A 16,068-nucleotide genomic window follows, 5' to 3' on the forward strand; every position below is an offset into this window, starting at 1 on the left:
AAACTCGCAATCAATTTCGGAGACTTTCCTCCCGGGGGAATAAATTTCTCCGGAGCGAATGGCAAATCACTGTGCAAATTATGTAAGTTCTCAGGATACTCTAGATCCACTTCCAAAATAAACCCAGTGTCTCCATTTTCAGGTACTGTCAAAATATTAAACGTTTCAATTTCATATTTATTTAAAAATTTAAATTCAGAATAAGGCAAACTTTTAGTCATTGCATGTCCGTACAGATTGTTACAATCTAAATATATCAAATAAGATGACGGATTGAAATCATCAAATTCTGGTAAGTATTTATTATTGGCTTTAGCGTGTCGTAATGAACACTGAACCAATCCTCCGCGTATTCCTTTTTCTAACATTTGATACATTTCCAAATCATCTATCAAATCTAGTTCAATGCCTGTCGAAAGCAGCATAGCATCCCAACTCAAGCTCGGTGATGTTACGTAATAGGCTGGATCTAATTTGTAATATTTTAAACTCAAGTTTCTGAAATTTTCAAATACATCACATAACAATAAAACGTCACATTTAAGGTACAAATCGGTATATTCACCGAGAGTATTAATATTGAATACATTCCACACAGAATGTGCATGATTAAAGTCTTTATCACTTATATGTTCCATTTTCAAATTATTAAAAAAAAATTCTTTTGAAGGAAGTTTAGTTTCTTCGTATCTATTCCAAGAATCCATGTAATCGTACGGATAAATACCTTTTGATTTTAATAAATGCAAATGCTTGCTTTTAAATTGCATGGATAAATTGGTGAAATCTTCATCTGATAAATTGTTACTCAACATGTCTAAACTTGTGCTCAAAAACTGAAATGAATCTATAAATTTTATTTGTAATGGACGTGTAAATTCTTTTAAATGTATGGTCTTTGTAATTGTGAGGTACTTTTCTTTAGTTTTCGGTATAATTGTAATTGGACCATAGTATTTTGCTAATTCGCTAATAAACAAATGTGAGTCATAGTTAGCTAAATTATGAAAGACTACTGGTATGAATGGACACACTCTGAACATCAAATTACATTGTGAATGAGCTGGCCCTCTATATTCAGAAGTAATATGATCGTGGTCACGAACCTTGTCATCGAATAATAAATGGCTACAAATATGACACGATGTAGCGTTTTGATAACTATTTTCTTGTTCTTTCGTCAAAGGCGTCATTGGATTCTTATCACATAATATTTTATAAAGGCATTTCACATCTGCAATCAATCTGTTAACAAACACTTCTACACAATCCGAACCCCTGTAGGTAACGAACTTGTTTAAACTCGAGTCATATGAACAACAAATATAATACGCAAAACATGAAGGTTGATGAACTTTTAAATTACGTGTATTTTCGCTACCATTCTCTGTACAGTTAACTAATAGACTTTCGAAATCAGCATATATAACAAAATAAATTTTTTGCTGTCTCTCAAAATGTTTAAATCCGATTGTACTATTTTTTTTTAGGTAAGACTGTCAACACTTGAGAGCAATCATGGTTTGTATATTTAATTTCAGAAGAAAAAAAACGTAAACAATTCTCACACATATATAGATTCCCTTTAAATTTACTAATCTGACGTTTTACTAATCGTACAAGATCTTTAATAAGGCAGTAATGACCTTTGACTCCTTTTTCAAAGTATAATAAATTTACATGATTGTTCTTTCGATTTTTAGATAAATATAATGGACCAGTTACTAAACTGCTTGAACTTAATCCATAAATGTTGATACTGATGTTATTATTAGCTTCAAACAATTGTATATCTTTACACGACGGAGGGAAAGTCATACCGTCTGTTTTAAAGACAGTTGAATGGTGAGGATATGAACTTGTTTTGCATACATTACTTTTGGCGGGAAATAATGCAGCTACTATACTCCATAGAAAACAGTACTCATCTTTATTCTGTATATTTATGCAACTTTTACTATTCTTGAGAAATGATGGCAGCTCTATGAACGTACCACCTCTCATAGGACAATATTTGTTTATATTCAATTCTAAATGACTTATTGAAACCAGAGACCAACCAGATTCACAGTGTTCAAATTCTGAAAGTTTTTGTTTAAATGTTTCTATAGCATTCATATACAACTCATTAATATTAGTGTTGTTAAAAACGCAATCAAACTTTGTATTAAAAGATTTTAACTGTTGCGTACTTGACCGTGGTAACTCAAAATAAGCAAACAGTTCAAAATTTAACTTCAGACATGTGTGTTTCAGTATTGATAAATGGATAACATTCGAAACATCATTTTTATAACTGTACAGGAACGCCTCGGGTGTGAGGTACTCGACTTCCTGTGCAGGATTTATGCGGTAAGTCACAATTCTGTTCTTAAATGCAGTCTTAATAATGTCAATATTTTTGAATTCAGTTTTTAATAAACAATTCTCTTTGTGTACATTCGTTCTCATATGATAATGATATTTCTTTTGAGGAATTTCGATGTTGCACATGTCACACTTGACCGCATTGGCTACACAGGATGTCGCTGTAAAGTAAAAAGATTACAAATTAAGAATAAAATAATATATTTATTTACTTATTCATATATATTTATAGTTAAACACATTTAATTACTACAATACAGGCCAGTAAAAATAATGCTAATAGTAAGTACTATTAAATGAGGGTGGGCAATTTTTGAATTCTTTGCGAGTTGTCTTTATGTAATCTGTTAGATGTGCCCAAGCTTCAGAGTTGACGTTCGTTCTGTTTTTTATAGTAATAATACTATGACGCCATCTATTTATCGGTGCAACGTTTTTGATCTCGTTGCATGAATAAACTTTTAACTCAACGTAATGAGTGCCAGTTTTATTGTCGTCTGTTTGACGACTTATCCCATTTGCTAGCTTTCGCGTAACGTAAGAGTAAATTGGCGTACCCTTTGTTGAACCTGTCGAGCACCCTTCTTCTTCATCACTCTCGCTGCCGAAAAGCTCAGCCGTCGCCGCCTTCATGACGGGGGTGATTGGGTTGATGACGGTTTTCCTTTTCTTAGGCGCAGTGGTAGTGAACGGCTCACCTGTCTTCTTACTTGTCGAAGGGTCACATCTCGAATGCTTCTTCGGGGATTTCGAGAGCTTAGGCTGCACCGTCTCGCACTCGTCTTCTGACAGGAATAAATCTTGTGCCAAAGACCTAATAGAATAAAATATATGAGTAGTACATAGTAAAATGATTGAATAAAAACATAAATTGTTTGGTAATAATATCTTGCGACAGTGAACTCACAAAAACTGATCGAATGATTAGTAAAACTAGGACAACGATAAAATAAGCACAGGTAAAATATTAAACATTTTGGAATCGAGTATGCGCATTTGTACTTGTCACTAATTTTGCTCCCCAGCAGGATTCGAACCCGCGACTCTTCATCACAGTAAATAGATTCGGATTTGGACTAAAAAATAAATAGTCCGAAAAAAAATAATGGAATAAAATAGATAATTAATTATAATTGATGAATAGTTCGAATAGATGGCACGGTTATGTAACATAAATTTATTTTAGTACTTAAAATGCACTTACATTGTTCTTAGTTATTTGCAGTGGTTGATTTGTTTTTTTGAGCTGTCCTGTTGTCTTGTAGGAAGGTGATCTGAGCAATAATCATGGATAGAGAGGACCGGTCTATATAGGCCTTCATACGCGTCACGTTTACCCATATTTGTAATTTGTATATGAAGCAAAATAGGAAAATGCACAGTCAACATAAATGCAAAAACAAATACTCAGTATGATATGCAGCAATCATCGGTAAGTTAATTCTAATATCGATTCTAATTCTAAGTGGATAAGGTAGCATAAAAATAAAATGTGAAATATTGATTGGATATTTTGCATTTGTAAATGTTTTTCTTTGCTTAATAAATCGATTGTATAATTTCAACCTTCTTCTTTATGCAATAAGAACTATAATTTTGTCTTACTAAATAAATGATAGAATTGAGTGTGCGATGTATCATTTTGTATTATCATTAATCTTAATAACATAATTTTATTGAAAATATACCTGCTTACAGAATTTTTCATACAACAATTCACTTAATACTACGAATACAAAAGTTACAAAATTAAACCCCGGCAACGAAACATTGGTATCAAAACTACTAGTCATATCATATCATCAACACTGTTACACGTCCCACTGCTGGGCATGGGTGTTCATCATAAAAATCTTTATAAATATTGTACTACATCACACTTGCTGCATCATGTTCTATATGATATATTTGAAGAGATCTTTTAAAGGTATGTTGAAACGAAAGGTTCTTATTTTTTAGACTATATAAGTATATGATGTAGATACCTAAATAATCGGCATAATTGAGTTCAATGTAACGATACCTCATAACTTGGAATCGTTTTAGCAGTTTTGGCTCAGTGATAGAACAGATGAATACATACACACTTAGATACATACACTTAGGTATGCTGCTGAAATCATAACCCTCCTGTTCGCTCCGCTGTAGTCGAGTAATCATAAATGGAAGTAAACACAAACGGAGTCATTTTTACTCTCGGCGTCGAGCACTCCATATTAGATTTATTGATGAGTATTGAATAAAAAATACAGTAAGTACGATGTTAATTTTGAACCCTATTAGCACTGCCTTCACTCAATATAAACGGGTAAATTGGGAGTAAAATAATCATTATTAAAAAACTTATTTTCTTGTGAAGTTGTCATAAAATGTCGGTAAGTTAACCAAAATTTATTTTTAATTTTCTTTAGATTAAATTTGTTGAGAAACCTGTACAGGTTTTATATACTGTAAATATAATAAATAAATAAATAAATAATTTTAATATTAACAATGAATTGAGGATGTGTAATTAATACTTACTTTCAACTTGTTTTAAGGATTCCGGAGATCAATTATTCAACTTCGTGCCCAGCGCTGCATCACAAAGAGATTTATCTCCAAATGGAACGCGGCTCGGATTGGGACGCAAAAGAAAATCCGAAAAGACTACATGTTATACATATATAAAAAAGCGACTTCGGAGTGGTGCGAGCAAGGTTATTAAAATAGAGATCTATGATACTGATCAAATACAGAATAGTGACCAAATGTGTAAATGTGAAGCAGATTTGTGTGTGCAATACGCGGTGAGAAACATTTTATTGGATGACATTTACCACTCAACAAAAGATATTATAGATAAAATTATGTCGCCTCTAACAACAGACTCTAGTAATGGTTACACAATGTTGTAAAAATGTAGATACGTTTTATTAATAAATTATATTTGAAACATTCATTGTTTTTATCAATACCCGTTATTCCTTACCTTCCTTTTTTTTCGACGTAGTCGGGTAGAAAATTGAATAAGGAATAGAATATATAACAAAGCGTTAAGCTTACATTGCGAATTGCATCAGGTACTTAATCATGAATGATCGAGACACGCGCGCATTTGCTATCGTCTCTGCATAGCGGTGTCATTTGATAAGTATAAATATTATAAAATACCAGACCATATGCATTCAATTGGAAGCGTTGTGACATTGTAATACTTTGTTCTTAAAATAAACAGTGAATTGGTAATGTTCTTGAATACATAGAAATAGTCTACTATAGACGAAATTTGTCAAATAAAAAAGTTTTTTCAGACGACTTCTTGAAATAGATGTCTTCTTGAATAGATGACTTCTTGAATAGATGTAATGACTTCTTGAATAGATGTCTTCTTGAATAGATGACTTCTTGAATAGATGTAATGACTTCTTGAATAGATATTATTAGGGCGTCTGGATAACTCCTTGTATCCAGATGCCCTAATAATATACTACTGAAAAATGTACCTAAAACAATATGAAAGCTGAACTTAAAAAAAAATTAAAAATTCAATACTATGGACATGCATACTTTGACACCCCTTTAAGCCAAGAAGAGGCAGCAAGATGCAAATGAAACTTATAGCTCTTAATAAGGACATACTCCTTATTCAAAAACCATATACCTCAGGTGCAGCTCAGCGCAGCCAAAAGTTGTAGGTCTAAAGGAAATTAAGTTATGCCAAAAATTTTCACCAAAAAACTGCCTTCAATAAAAAAATTATATAAAAAAAATATGCATAAAAAAAATTAAAAAAAAATTGATAATAAAAGTACATACCATGCTCTTGGATCTCCATGCTTTCACAACACGTAAACACTTGATTTGGAATAGTGACACTCAAAAACAAAGTGATTAAGTTTCGATGACTCACACGTGGTGATAATTAGTCTCGCGATGCGCTCACTTCCGATGCACAAAAGTGAATGATAACGTGACCTAATTACATTGATATTTATAGTTTTTGGAAGCTTGTTAACTAGTTACTAACTTAGTGAGTTGATCTAACCGGGATAAGCCAATGATTTTTTTTGATTTATGGCCTATGGGGGAATCACAGTGCAACGTGACGTCAATGCCGAACAAAACAACAGGTTACCGTCGGCGCTAAGACGGCGCTCGAGGTGACTAAAATTATTGTATTAATAACGCATGATGATGGGAACCTCTGCCTACCCCGATTTCAATTTGATAAGCATGTACGTATACCGTTACAATGAGAGAGAATATCAAAATATATTATATTATACTATAGTTTACTTATCTAAACACATTTATAAATAAAGGCATTACATTTTATCTATGTGGCACAGCTCCAACGGGACAGAACTTCTTGCTTCGTGCGGCCATACCGACGACGCAGTTGTACCTGTCTCGACTGCATTACTCCACGAAGTCTGAGGATATAGTGGAGTATATCCGGTTGAAAGCCCAATTCACCCTGAGAGTCGAACGTTTGGAGTCTCGCCACAACGTTAACTTTAATTCGTTTGTGGTGAGGGTCCCAACGGTCCATCTGTCGACCTTCATGCAGGTAGAGTTTTGGCCGAAGGGTGTCATGTTCCGGCGGTTCAGAGGAACGATACATGACACTTGTTTGCGTCGCACGTCGCCGAATAGTAATTCGTGTAAATAGTTAATAAGTTTATATTATTTTATATGTATGTTAGTCTGTAAGGTATTTGTTATATGGGCCTTAGTTGCCTGAAATAAATGAATAAATAAATAAAAAATAAATAAATATAAAGTTTAGTATCCGACCATAGAGCCGGTCTATAGCGGAGTGTTTCACAGCGCCTCTGATATTCTGCTACAGATTGTCGTTCTCAAAAAGAAACTAGCACAATGTTCTAGTCTTAAGATTGCCATTCGCAACAGGTTTATAATTTGAATTTACAATGAGGTTTTCGGTAAAGGAACACATCGTGAGGAAACTCCTCATTTACAAAGCAATTTAATGTTATATGTGAAGTTGCTTGGACGCCTATACCCAGCAGTCGGTAAAGTCAGGCTGTATATGATGATGATGATATTATACCCAAAGAATTGCACAGACACTCACTTACTCAGATACAAACACCTCACCGAAGTGAATCTACATCGTATATGTTCCAATAAAACCAAGAGTTTACGACAGGGAGTCAATATGTTTACTGGCCGGTCATAAATCAGTTCTGAGCATCATATCCCCCTGCGACATGCGTAGTTAATTAAACCACAGCTATGATTATGAACCTCATCGGGGATTTTCACTAATTATAACGAAATACATATTACGACTGATTCCTTGATTTAAATCTCTTGCTTATAGTTTTGTTTTGTACTATAACATTCTAAATATCCTACCGCTGATCATAATTATTTCTTAATAAGAAATTATTTACTATATTACATTTACAGTTTTAGTAGCAGTAGAAAACACTTGAACTCTTGAAAAATTATACATATAACAGTTCATCATTTACCATATTTAACAATACGTGATATTGAAGATAAGTTAATTATCGTCGCAAACAGTACGAAGTCCCTTTATCAGCAACCAATTAACAAAAAATATTGCGAAAGTAATAAATTTCATGAACCATTTCTAGTCTCTAACACACACGCAACAACTAATAAATAATCTATATTCCTATCTTTAAAATTTTCGCTTCAAAAATTTCCCCTAAATTTTACATATTATCACACAAAGTAATGAATAATAATAATAATAATAATAATAATGTTTATTTATCAAATAAATGAAGTATTACGTAGTCGTGATGCTTTGACTTCCAAATTAGTATGATACTGTATCTTGAAAGTCAAACTCTTCCCAATAAACCCAATCACAAGAGTTTCTCTGTAGTACATCTTAAATTGAGAAATAAAGGTACGATAATAATAACACTAAAAATAAAACGAAATAATAGAAAAACTATTTCAATCATTTCGTTTTATTGAAAAAAAAAAGTATTAAAAAATGTACTTGGTACTTGGTGCAACGCGCTGGTATCCGCAACTCGACGACAAGGCGCCTATTTAAAAAAGGTAATAAAAATGACGATTAGCTTTCATGCGTGAAGTGATTTCCGATTGTGTGACAGTGTGACTGTATGCGTGACTATTTTTTACATCCTGACCAATGTATCGCGCCCTTTTTAAAAGTGTATAAAACTTTGCAAAAGTGAGTAGTCCCCTAGTTTGCCACCCTTAGAGGTGGAACATTTTCTTTAAATTTAAATGGGACCAATACTGAGGTACCCCATTCCAACAAAGACAGAGTCATCGAAATATGTTCACAAATGTCAGAGTAATCGCGTAACATACACACAAAAAAAAACAGATGGATTGAAAACCTCCTCCTTTTTTGAAGTAAATTGTTTCATTTCTAAGAAACAATTTCGCTTTTGATTTAGATATAAGATTATAATATGTTATGAGAATATAAACGGCTGAGCAGCGACATCTGAGTAGGAAATTACTGCGAGAGAGTCAGGTGAGCTAACGAACTAGTCTCTATTATTGAAACGTCGCGCTTTGTTCGCCAGCGACACTCGAGGAGCGAAGATAACGACTGTCATACGCATGGTGCACGTTTGAGCGACCAGCGATCTCAGTGGAGGGCTCAGTGCATGCACAAATTAGTGAACACAACGAACACACTCGTCAGCTTGTGATGATTCTGATATCTAATTTCCACTATTGAATGAATAACAAATTTAATTTAATAAAAAATTATATTGTTAAAATCAAATATTTTGTAAAACGTATGTAGCGTAAATTGAAATGTTCTTTGGAAAACTTTAAATCAGGTATTTAATTAATAATTTATGCAACTGTAGTGAAAAATGGAGTTGTTTGGATTAATATTAGACATAACTGGTTGACTTTGGTCTGTGTCGTTGACTGACTTTACTATCTCAGTCAGCCGTGACTATGTCTAATTAAATATGGATCTGTAAAGGGCCCGAAATGTTGATTTGTTTGAAAAAGCAAATAAATAAATGCGATTTAGATCCGAATTAATAGTTTAATTTTCTAAGTGCAATCTTATTGCGTCGCGATTCATACATACACAAATTTTACGCCCTTTTCTAATCGGGCTAGGGAGAGACATCCACTAAGAACAATCCTAAAAAATCATCTTTCGCCTCATCAACACGCACCGATGCTTTCGTATATGCTCGTCGGTTAACGGAACTTCTTCTTTTTTCGTCTTTCAATCCTTTCTATTTTTATTCGTACGCGAAACTTTGGTACACGGAAAGTACGACTGTAAGGCCGTTTCCTGACTGGCCGTGATGTCTGCACCGATAAATCAAAAAACGGCCTAAATGGGACGATTCGCGATCTAAGTTTACTTATTGCGACGTTATTGCATCGACGTCGACGAACGGAGACGATGATCGTAAGTTGATACAAGTGTCAACGATCATTGAAAAAGGTACACTGCTGAATATGTACAGTCATATACACAAGATACCTGACCCCCTAAGCCGTCTTTGTCAACTTTTTGGTTCTGAGCACAAAATGTGGAGAAAATTGTTAAATAAAGTTAATCTTTAACCTGTGAGGCGTAAAATTTATTTTGGTAGACTCCCTGGTCGTCTCATTAGTGAACGACATTTTAAGAAAGTTTTTAAGCCAATTCGATCTTTAACGTATGATTCTTACTTAAATACAGAATACAAATTTCAACCAGCAGTAAGGCAATAATTTCTAATTTTAATAATTTCGTTATATGTGGCATATTAAAACAAGAAAGACAACTTTGAAAGTCACTAAACCCTTGAAAGTTATTAAAACTGAATAGCCAAATAGGAACGAAACGTGAAACAATGCGTAATCACAGAAGACACGATCGTATTACGTATTTCAAATATGATAGATCAAAGCAACTTGCAAGAGCCAAACGAATCGCTACCGTGGACTTTTTGTCTTTCAAATACGCTATATAACAAAAACCTCTAGTGTAAAGTTTTTTTCATTATAATTTTAACATCGTAACTAACAAATTGTGAATATCAATCGGAACCTTATTATAGAAACGTATACATCAAGTATATCACAAATTCATTTAAAGGGCAATCCTTTAACTGGATTTGTGACTTCATGCAGACAGACGATTGTCAAGGACAGTCAGTGCATTTTTATTCCTCGCAATAATGTTATATTTATCCGTACTTTTCATAAAATTACTATTCTTCTTAATATCTTCTTATCGTATTGATGGCAGAGACTTACAGTTCAGAGCTATGGGACATGTTTGCCATCGTGATGATTTGCCGATCGGCGTAAGGTTCTCGCTGATTGTTGCCCAGAGAATATGAATAAATAGTACGTCTTACGGGGAAGCTAATTTCGTGCGGGGTGCATCTTAACATAAATTAAATTTCATAAATGTACGAAAGAGCTTGTGTAAGAATGTTAATTTCTTAAAACTTCTCTCAAAGACACTTTGGGGCCCACATTGTAAATTGCCCTAACTGCACATTTTTACAGGAAAAATATGTGTATGTCATATAACATCATAACCATATTCATAACAATATTTTTGTTCCATGACTTTTGACAAAACATAATAAATTTACTAAAAAATAAACTTTTAAGTTTTTGCTGTACTATCTGACACTTTTTAGATCTGTATCTGGTAGTAAAGTAGTATGTTCAAACTTATGTACAACCGTCCTCCCAGACGGCCCCAACCCGCGTTAATGCGTTTTGCATTGAATTATTACTGTTCGAGCGATCTATTTCAATATTTTTAGTTCGGTATGAAAGTAAAACATAATAATAATAGTGATAAATTATTAAAAATCATGGAACTAAAGTCGTTGTTTGTGATATTAATAATATAGTCCTGCGAGGTTGTTAGTATTTTACAAATAACTAGAACAAATAAATATAAACTAGAAGTAGATGTAAATATAAGTAACCAGCGGTAAAACAATTACGCAACTTTAATCGTAGTTTGATAATTAACCTCTCAAACTACATATGTCTACAAGATTGTATTGCTGGAAGTTCCGTGTAACGCATTGTTCACTTCCATGTTAAATGAACAACGTAAATCAATGTCAGCCTGTGACTTAGTCCATGCCCACTATCCCATTTAATAGACGACTGAAATAACTGTAATATTATAAGTTTTATAATTCGACTTTACGTCTGATGAATGGAACTTTTGTTAAGTACAGTTTCATTGACCGTTATAAGAATTTTATGTAACTATGGTTTTGTTTAGTTAAAGTACTCGTATATTGAAAGATATATATCTTGTGAAGTGTTCGTCCAGAGAAGCACTGCCACCTTACCTATTTCTGCCGCCAAGCATTAATGTGACTGCGTACCGGTTTTAGTGAGTAAGGGTAGGGGTACAAAAAAAAAATGTTATGGACAGGCGTGTCGTTCACCATCAGGCGCACGACTTGTTCGTCCCATCACTTAGTATCATAAAATTGTACTCGTATAATAATGGTGTTATTATTTACTTCAGTAACAATTAATAAAACCGACCTCAAAAGTTTGTGGAATTATGTTTGTCAAGTTTTATTGAAATCGGTTAACGGAAAGTAGGTGAAATCCTATAAGCCTGGTTTATCCCTTTATTTATTATCCATAAATGTGGAATATTTTCTTCAAATTTGAATGGGATCACTACTGAGATACCACCTTTACAACAAAAAAATCATCGAAATCGGTTCACAAGTATATATAATTAATACATATATATGTCGGAGTAATCGCGTAAACAAAAACACAGTCGAAACTGCTACTTTTTTTGAACTCAGTTAAAAATAAAACAACTGCTATTTTAATGACGCACTACTAAAAATAACGCACAAACCAATTTTCTACGATGTAAGAATGACATGAGAACCGTCCCGTATTTGGGAGACTTAAAAACAACGAGTGGGCAATTCCAACAACGTAGCTCCGCATACTGTTCGGAGAAATGCAATAAAATTATTATAAAAAGGATACTGTTGCGAAAGGGAATCGAATCAGTACTCAGCTCACGTCATACGATCCTCGTGCCGTGACAGCAAAGCAAAAAAATTGCTGTATCGAATTTGTCGATAAATTTGAATTAGTCCAATACAGGCTGTTATGAAAGGGATTAGTCAAATGTTTAATGTTAATGTATTGATTTTCAAATTACTACATTAACAAAAACAAACAACTACGCATCAACTAGGGTATTATCCAGGATACCTTACGAGAGTCATATTTCGGGTAGATTTATAAAATTTCAAAATAAAAATGGATTTTTATTTTATATTGCATTTTTAGTAAATACTAAAATGCAGTAAAATAAAAGACTTATTTATAACAGCTAACAAAAGAATACTCACAATTATTATTATTGTACGGATAACGGCACACCAGACTACAATTTTTTGATCGAAAATCGTCTCCATTGGAACGGAACAAGATACGTCAATGTGTAGCTTGATCTGCTGGCGTGTGTATTTGATTTAAATGTTCACAATTTTCAGACATTGTTTGATTTTTAGTTCTGAACTTAATCATGTTTTAAACATAGTGTAGTGTGTCAGTCTAGTGACAACCCTAATGCACAAATAAATTATGAAGACCAAAAGCGGGTACTTAGAAAAACTCGCACGGCTAGAAGATGTTGACACCCGCATCTTCAGTCCCTTCGAGACCATGAACGTTGCCATACGTCCGATACGTCGAAGTAATTAAAATATGTTTTATACATGATTAAGTCCCGAACAGTGTTAACACAATCTCCAAGGCGACTAAGTCGAACCCCTGCGCACAAACAATAAAACAAGTTGTGCCCATCCACTTGTCACCTGTCTTGCGAACTTGTCGCAAGATGCTGATTTTTTCATAAGCTTAGTTTTATGTTTTGTAGTGTAATTACTCGCGTTTAAAAGTGATTTAAGTGTTTTGTGTATATTGTGCTTTGTTAGTTGTTAAGTGTTTTTTTTTTCATAATCGTTATAATATGTGTTTTATTAGCCGTTAGGAAATTTCAGATTTTTAATAAGTCCGAGAGACACCATGGCGGACACAGAGTGTGTGGTTTGCTTCCGCGCATTCCGCAATCCGAAAGGCCTGCACATCTATCAAGATAAAGTGCACACCGTCTCATTTACCTTAGTCATTCCGCGTCATACACCTGTAATAAAAAGGATTCCACGAGGTGCTAGGATCTCCGTCGTTAATGCTCTTTCCCTCGCCCTGCAAAATTGCGTCAGACACAATGACCCTGACAGTTGGCAACTGATGAAAAAAAAAGATACTGACACAAAAAATTAAAAATAACTGCTCTTGTCCCACACTCCATTCCTCCGTTTCTTCTCGTAGTTCCCCTGATATTGCCTTATCCAGAAGGATTGAGAACAAAATTAGCGACGGCAATCTCAAAGGTGCAGCACGGCTTCTCTTCTTCCACGACGTCATCTCACCTGACAACCCTATTACTTTAACCGCCCTTGAGAGCAAGCACCCTCCAGCTCCTGCAGTACCTTACTTTTTGGATCCACACTGCCCTCCAAATTCTTGCCTTCAAGTCAACGAAAAGAACGTCTTATCGGACATTTCGTCCTTTACGCTCGATTCTGCTGACCTGAAAGACCTCACTTCGCCATCGCTCAGCGAAGTCAGCAAAAGGCTGAGGAAAAACATCGCTGAGGTGATGGTGCTGAATCTGATGCTGCTGGGATTGCCCAGCAGCATCAGATTTATCACCTAAGCACATTCTCTCCGCATGCACATTGGTGCATACGGAGATAGTCCCCATCATTTACGGTGCACATATTTAATAGCACTAACTAAAAAGGTTTGTGGCGTCAGGCCGATTGCCGTCGGCAGCACATTGAGACGCCTCGCGTCAAAATTATGCGTTCGGCAACCTCAGAGTCAGATTTATGCCCGTTCAGCTCGGTCTCGGCATTAAAAGTGGTTGCGAAAAGCTGATCACGCTCTCCGTACCTTCCTTCACAAAAACTCAGGGGATAAGGTGCTATTCTAGATCCACGTCAAAAACGCTTTTAATTCGGTCAATAGGGATGCTTTGCTGAACGAGGTGAAGCTACACGTGCCAGAGATTTACAATTACATCCTTTAATGCTATAGTGAGACCTCTAAACTAGTTTACAGAGCCAATGAACTATCACCTGCCTTGGGTTGTCAGCAACACGATCCTTCTGAGGCCTGCCATCATCAGTCTCGCCATCCATCCAAAATCTGCATTCAAATCTTAACGTCTGGTACCTAGATGATGGAACTCTAGGAGGCTCTGCAAACATCGTACTTTCGGACCTTAACGAAATCATCTAGTTTTAACACCATTGGCGTCCAATAAAATTTTTATAAATGCGAACTTTACATCCCTCAATCTTATCCCAACAGGGATATAATCATTCCAAATTTTAATACTCTTGCCCCCAACATTCGTCTCACCAACAAATCAAAGCTTAGCCTTCTAGGTGCACCTATATTCGATTACTCAATTCCAGCCTGAGCCTGACAGATAGGCTCCTGAGCCTAGACACCCACTACGCCATCTGTATTTTAAAATTTACATACGTACTTTGCTGCTGTCCGGCTTGGAAATTCCATAATCAGTTGATGTCAATAGATTCTGACCTAAAAACTCTTCTTGAATCCATTCTCAACGTCCATCTCACCCATAATACCTGGACCCAAGCTACCCTCCCCATCAGACATGGTGGTCTAGGCATCAGAAGTATCCTCAATGTACAGCACGGTCAACCTCGTAGGCAGTATCCTAAAGCTTCTACCAACAAACTGTGAGGTGACGTGTTTAATTGAGTCCAAAAACGCCTGGAACCAGGTTTGTCCCAACGAAATTTCTCCGTCCGACCCCAAAATTCAAAGGAGCTAGGATAATATTCTGTGCAAAAACACTTTAAATGAACAATGAACTTAATGAATCATTTCACCCCAATAGACCGAGCGCGTCTGGAAGTGGCGTCCAGGTGGGAATCTGGCCACTGGCTACACGCTTTCCCCTGTGCCAGTACCGGTACCTTCCTAAGCGCCATGACCATTCGCATGGCTGCAGATCTCCGCCTTGGGGAGCCCGTGCGGTCCCAGTGCCCTTCATCTGTACAAAATTTTATCGAAAAAATTAATAGACTGTCTGGGAAACCCAAGGGCCGGCAGCTACTTTGCCCAAAGGGAACGCTGCCAGCATCTTGGGCACCTTGCCGCGGGTACCCAATTTTATTCATATAATTTAAAAATCCTTGTTTCACTTTCTAGTAATTAACCTTTCATTGTCTTTTTTACCTTACCTGTATATAATCCTAATTAAATAAAAATAGTCCCGAACTAAAAATCTAATAATATTATTATTGAAACAAATTTCACTCAACCTGTTTGTAAAAACATATTCGTAGCAATTGGCAGCTACGGCCTACGTGTGTAGCAAAGGACTACGAGGCAAAGCCGTGTGACTTGAGTCTTCAAAAGACGAACCAATTCAATTTAATCCAATTTATTGCAATACATTTTTATTAAGGTCTGATATAATATAAAAGGGTTAAAGTTCACTAGCAAAATTTATGTATTGTAGCACATTTTTGCAAAGTGTTTTTAAACAGCTATTATGCCTCTAGAAATATAGGTATGAAAAAGGCCTTTTTTGTAGTTTTAAAAAACGAATAAGCGAATCCGTTGGTTAGGCAGAAAAAAGAATTA

General features: G+C 35.1%; 1 protein-coding gene across 1 annotated transcript in view; it reads right to left on the minus strand.

Moving 5' to 3' along the window:
* LOC113231895 overlaps positions 1-3,088 on the minus strand; it is a 21,870-nt gene extending 18,782 nt beyond the window's left edge. Inside the window, exons 1-3 of the mRNA XM_026466436.1 lie at positions 2,925-3,088; positions 1,569-2,528; positions 339-469 (exon numbers count right to left, since the gene is read on the minus strand). Of these exons, the coding sequence (XP_026322221.1) occupies positions 339-469; positions 1,569-2,528; positions 2,925-3,000 (1,167 nt within the window). The 5' untranslated portion in view covers positions 3,001-3,088. The remainder of the gene's footprint in view (positions 1-338; positions 470-1,568; positions 2,529-2,924) is intronic.
* Between the last annotated feature and the right edge of the window lie 12,980 nt (positions 3,089-16,068).

Source organism: Hyposmocoma kahamanoa, unplaced genomic scaffold, assembly GCF_003589595.1.
Source record: "Hyposmocoma kahamanoa isolate Upper Pololo Valley unplaced genomic scaffold, ASM358959v1 66, whole genome shotgun sequence".
Classification (NCBI taxonomy): Eukaryota; Metazoa; Arthropoda; class Insecta; order Lepidoptera; family Cosmopterigidae; genus Hyposmocoma; species Hyposmocoma kahamanoa.